Raw genomic sequence first — 6,012 nt, 5'->3', positions numbered from 1 at the left:
TTCAGCATCTCAGTGATCCTGTGATGTCTTCAGCATCTCCGTGATCCAGGCCTGGAAAAGTCATGGAAAAAAATAAAATCCCAAAAGTTTTGTTTTGGAAAAGTCATGGAAATGTGTTATATTCATATTTTCTTGTCGTTCATTTACGCTGAGTTGCCAGCCAGCGTTTCTCAGATTGGAGTGAGACAAGGAGAAAATGTGATGTGATCTTCGCAATAGAACATCTTTGATGTGTCGAGTCTTGGCCAATCAGCGTTCAGATGTCTACAGCGTCTTCATTTCCCTCCGTTAAAGTTTGAGTTACTTTATGTACCGTTATCGTTCACACTTGCTGGGTTAAGTTAATGTCCACTGCATGTGGAACTTTGTCGACTGTTAACGTTCGTCATCGCAATTTAGAAGGAAAAAACGTAGCGTGATGAAACATGCAGCCCCCCGTGTTCCGGTTCAGTTCACGCGGTCACTCATTAACGTTAAACCGGAACACCGGCGCATCTGGTTGCAGGTTGTTTTGTTTAACTCAAAGTAGAATGAGGATGATTTCGTGGTCAGAATAACTTTCATGACCACGAAACATGAGGCCCAGATACTGATGAGATGATGAGGTCAAAGAGCTTCAGGAAGAGGAGGCTGGTTGTGTAGCGCAGCTTGACGCAGGGCTGAGCTGTGAGTGGAGCTGGGCCTGGATAAAGGTGGAGGTGGGCCTGGATAAAGGTGGAGCTGGGCCTGGATAAAGGTGGAGGTCTAAACAGACGTGAGTACAGCTTCCTGCTGTCAGTGTTTTAAATACATTGATAAGGCAGGCTATGCTAAATGCAGCCTCTGCTCCAATGAGATGAACTACAGCAACAAGGGCTCACATGTCCTCTCATCACACTGTTCACTGTGATGACCACAGCCAGTGGACCAACAGGCCCAACAGTCCCACGTTGCTCTCAAGAACCCTGAAGTAATGAGAGGGTTAAGGAGCCTGTACCTTCATTTCAGCAGGTTGCTAATGCAGAGGTGTGTATAGATCACAGCTGCTATTTTACTCTTGATAAACTACCATAGCCAGAGTAGATTATCATTTTCATTTAAATAATGGAACTGGATTGAATGCATATTAATTTCAAATAGAAGATGGACCACAATTCTAACAGCTGTACAGTAACAGTGGAAGTTAATATGAAGTCATACAGTAACAGGGTTCAATGAAACCTGTGCACTACAAAAGGGAAAGCAACATGTGCACTAGCTGGATGCTACTACCTACTAAAGCTCTTATTGATGTCAGTGTTATGAATGCCTGTCAACCAGAATATATTTATAAATGTTTATTTTCTTAATCAAACTATTGTCTCATTCGTTTGTGTCATTTAAGGTATACTGGATGCTTTGGAATTCTCATTGGTAGTTTAAATACTACATTTTCTCACTTTTTCATGTATACACCGAGATTTCACAAAATGTTTGGTCATGGAGATTTGGTTTAAAGTCACGGAAAAGTCATGGAAATCCATTGGTCAAAATGTGTATGAACCCTGCTTCAGCATCTCCGCGATCCTGTGATTTCTTCAGCATCTCTGTGATCCTGTGATGTCTTCAGCATCTCCGTGATCCTGTGATGTCTTCAGCATCTCTGTGATCCTGTGATGTCTTCAGCATCTCCGTGATCCTGTGATGTCTGGACATTGACGGGTTCACTGCAGTCAGAGAACACGGAGTAATAGCAGCAGCTCTCCTGCTAGCTCTAAGTCTTCCTGTCTCGTTAGCATCCATCAGTAGTTCTGCTATCACTTCTTCCTCTCTGTCCCTCCTCCAGTATTCTCTACAAGACCAAGCTGCCCTTCATCGTCGCCATGAACAAAGTGAGGTCACTTCCTGTCAGCCATGTGACTTTTCTTTTACAGTTTCATCTTGTTGATTCGTTGACTATTTGTTCTTGTTGCAGACCGACATCATCGACCACAGCTTCGCGGTGGAGTGGATGCAGGACTTTGAGGTCTTCCAGGACGCTCTGAACCAGGAGACCTCGTATGTGAGCAACCTGACGCGCTCCATGAGTCTGGTGCTGGACGAGTTCTACACCAACCTGAGGGTAAGAGGACCAGGAGGCCCGATGCAGGAAAGACTCACCGGAGAGACGGATCACATTGAAGAAGAACGCAGAGTAGAGCCACATTACGGCTGTGGACGTACTTTAGACTCCCAAGAGAATCAATACCAGTTTAAGAGAACGCTTTATTCACAATGTTTACACCTCTTTAGCTTTCTGAGGGACTGAAGCTGTTCTGATCTCTTCAAACACACCAGACTCCATTCACTAAAGCACTGATTCTACCTCTCATAGCACATGATGCTGCTCTACTGCTGCCTCCATCTGCTGCTACTACTGTAGTAATACTCTGGTACTGGTACTACTGTAGTACTACTCTGGTGATACTCTGGTACTACTGTAGTAATACTCTGGTACTGGTACTACTGTAGTACTACTCTGGTGATACTCTGGTACTACTGTAGTAATACTCTGGTACTGCTACTACTGTAGTGGTACTACTGTAGTGATATTCTGGTAGTGGTACTACTGTAGTAATACTATGGTACTGGTACTACTCTAGTAATACTCTACGTATACAGGCATGTTTACCACTAGTAGAACCCAACAGAAGATTAAAGAGGGTCGGTAGAACCCAGCAGGAGATTAAAGGGGGTCGGTAGAACCCAGCAGGACAGTAAAGGGGGTCGGTAGAACCCAGCAGGAGAGTAAAGGGGGTCGGTAGAACCCAGCAGGACAGTAAAGGGGGTCGGTAGAACCCAGCAGGACAGTAAAGGGGGTCGGTAGAACCCAGCAGGACAGTAAAGGGGGTCGGTAGAACCACGGTTCTAAAAGTGGTGGTGTCTCCGTGTCTGCAGGTGGTGGGCGTGTCCGCGGTGACCGGAGGCGGATTGGACGAGCTGTTCGTTCAGGTGGAGGACGCTGTGGTGGAGTACGAGAGGTTTGTTTCACTCGTTCATCAGATGGTTTGTCGTCATATTTCTTTATTATTTACACATTTAAATGTATTTTATTCTCTTGTTTGTCTCTAAACTGTTAAACACCTAATTAAATTAAGGACAAAATGTTTCCACTGAAACAATATATATATATCCATCCATCCATCTTCCTCCTCTTATCCGGGGTCGGGTCGCGGTGGCAGCAGGCCAAGCGGGCTGACCCAGACCTCCCTCTCACCGCAACATGTTCCAGCTCATTCTGGGGGATCCCGAGACGTTCCCAGGCCAGCTGGGAGATGTAATCTCTCCAGCGTGTTCTGGGTCTTCCCCGGGGTCTCTTCCCAGTTGGACGTGCCTGGAAAACCTCCAGTGGGAGGCGTCCAGGAGGCATCCTAATTAGATGCTGAACCACCTCAGCTGACTCCTTTCGACGCGAAGGAGTAGCGGCTCGACTCCAAGCTCCCTCCTGATGACCGAGCTCCTTACCCTATCTCTAAGGCTGAGCCCGGCCACCCTACGGAGGAAACTCATTTCGGCCGCATGTAGCCGCGACCTTGTCCTTTCGGTCACGACCCAGAGTTCGTGACAATAGGTGAGGGTAGGAACGTAGACCGAGTGGTAAATTGAGAGCTTTGCCTTCCGGCTCAGCTCCCTCTTCACCAAGACGGTCCGGTGCAGCGCCTGCTTTACTGCTGCAGCTGCACCGATCCGTCTGTCGATCTCCCGCTCCATCTTACCCTCACTCGTGAACAAGACCCCGAGATACTTGAACTCCTTCGCTTGAGGTAGGCCCTCCGTCCCCACCTGGAGGGAGCAATCCACCTGTTTCCGGCAGAGCACCATGGCCTCAGATTTGGAGGTGCTAACTCTCATCCCCGCCGCTTCACACTCGGGAGCAAACCGCCCCAGTAAATGCTGGAGGTCACGATCCGAGGAGGCCAACAGGACCACATCATCTGCAAACAGCAGAGAGGCGATCCCGAGACCCCCGAACCTGACGTTCTCCACCCCCCGGCTGCGCCTAGATATCCTGTCCATGAAAGTCACGAACAGGACCGGATAGATATATATATATAAATGTATTTATTATATATTATATAATATATTTATTATTTGATAAATTCTCTTCTAACGGAGAAGTCTGAGTGATGAACTGAACTCTTCTTCTTTCCTCAGAGACTATCGACCCGAGTATGAAAGACTCCGTAAACAGTTGGTGAGTATCTGTCCTCGCATGTCTCCTTGTTTTGACCCTCTGTACCCCAAAACATGGCAACATTCTGACGGTCTTTGAACACATCATGTGTGACGAACGCTCGAACACTAAGCTTAACATTTTGATATTTGTCTCGTTTAAAATCTCTCCATAAATAAAGCGTTTACTTTAACCAGAAGTCATGATTGGAGAGGAGAGAGGGGAGAGGGGAGGAGGAGAGGAGAGGCTGAAACATGTTAATAGTTTAATTTTTATAACGTGTAGAGACTCATTTTTTTCCAATACTGGAAACACTTGTAGACACCTGAAAAATGTTGGATATATAGATTCCATATTTTGTAAAATTATTTATCAAAGAATTTCAACTTGCATTTTTCTGATTGATGTCATAATAACTTTTATTCTGCACTAAATACATGTTCTAGTTCGCTCTACTTCTACTCATGATTGTTCCATTTCCACAGAGGAGCAGGACTTTCATTTTGTCGTGAAAATCAAAGAGGGTTAACTGACTTCCTGTCCCATCAGGCGGATGCTCAGAGCAGGAAGCAGCAGGAGCAGCTGGAGCGACTCAGGAAGGACCTGGGAGCCGTGGACATGACGAGCACACCTTCATCAGGTACAGCCGACCGATGACGAGGCGGTTTTTACTGGTGACGCTGTAGTTTACACCTCTATCATTTCTCAAGAAGAACTGTTTGCCCCCGTTTGTCCAGTTAAAGTGTTTCAATGTGAAGCCGCAGGAAATGCTGTGTTAGCATTAGCATTAGCAGTGAGATGTAACGGTGAGCTGTAACATTAGCTAGCTCAGTGCTACATGAACTAGCCGTATCCAGTATAGATGCAGGCTTGTTGCTCTGTATTTGATAACGTTGTATTCTTTTAACCGATTGACTTCCTGCTTCCTGTCTGCAGACGGAGCCGACACAGCCGGGCCCAGTGACCTCATCATGACACGTGGTAACCCTGACGACAGCGAGGAGGACGAGGACAGCGACATGGACGACATCGATCACAGCGGTGAGAAAAGAAAACGGCCGTTTACACACCATAAAAAAACTAAAAGAATCCTCAGTGATCACCTGCACACTGTTTAACAATACTACAGAGCGCTTCTATGTTGCCTCCACATGGTTCTCAACATGGTCCTGGCTGAGCCAACGGCTAGCAGCTAACAGTACGAACGGTGTTAACTTAATGCCTCACATGCACTAAAAACTACGCTCACATGCACTAAAAACACGCTCTCGTGCACTAAAGGGCACGTTCACATGCACTAAAGGGTACACTCACATGCACTAAAGGGCCGCTCTCATGCACTAGCATGCCCTAAAAGGCATGCTCACATACACTAAAGGACACGCTCACATGCACTAACATGCACTAAAGGGCACGCTATCATGCACTAAAAGGAACGCTCACATGCACTAAAAGGAACGCTCTCATGCACTAAAAGGAACGCTCTCATGCACTAAAAGGAACGCTCACATGCACTAAAAGGAACGCTCACATGCACTAAAAGGCACGCTCATGCACTAAAGGGCACGCTCTCATGCATTAAAGGGCACGCTCTCATGCACTAAAATGAACCCTCGCATGCACTAAAATGAACGCTCGCATGCACTAAAGGAACCCTCACATGCACTTAAGGGCACGCTCACATGCACTAACGGACACGCTCACATGCACTAAAATGCACTAAAGGAAGGCTCACATGCACTAAAGGAACGCTCGCATGCACTAAAAGGAACCCTCACATGCACTAAAGCAGTTGTCCCCAAACTAAGGCCCGCGGGCCGGACACGGCCCGCCTCCACATT

General features: G+C 46.7%; 1 protein-coding gene across 1 annotated transcript in view; it reads left to right on the top strand.

Moving 5' to 3' along the window:
• gpn1 (GPN-loop GTPase 1) overlaps positions 1 to 6,002 on the top strand; it is an 11,465-nt gene extending 5,463 nt beyond the window's left edge. The window contains exons 6-11 of the mRNA XM_031839105.1: positions 1,805 to 1,850; positions 1,934 to 2,080; positions 2,896 to 2,978; positions 4,153 to 4,192; positions 4,721 to 4,811; positions 5,108 to 6,002. Of these exons, the coding sequence (XP_031694965.1) occupies positions 1,805 to 1,850; positions 1,934 to 2,080; positions 2,896 to 2,978; positions 4,153 to 4,192; positions 4,721 to 4,811; positions 5,108 to 5,289 (589 nt within the window). The 3' untranslated portion in view covers positions 5,290 to 6,002. The remainder of the gene's footprint in view (positions 1 to 1,804; positions 1,851 to 1,933; positions 2,081 to 2,895; positions 2,979 to 4,152; positions 4,193 to 4,720; positions 4,812 to 5,107) is intronic.
• The last annotated feature ends 10 nt before the right edge of the window (positions 6,003 to 6,012 follow it).

This window comes from Anarrhichthys ocellatus, unplaced genomic scaffold (genome assembly GCF_004355925.1).
Source record: "Anarrhichthys ocellatus isolate YVR2014 unplaced genomic scaffold, GSC_Weel_1.0 scaffold1280, whole genome shotgun sequence".
NCBI lineage: Eukaryota > Metazoa > Chordata > Actinopteri > Perciformes > Anarhichadidae > Anarrhichthys > Anarrhichthys ocellatus.
This window is presented reverse-complemented; position numbering and strand designations above follow the sequence as displayed.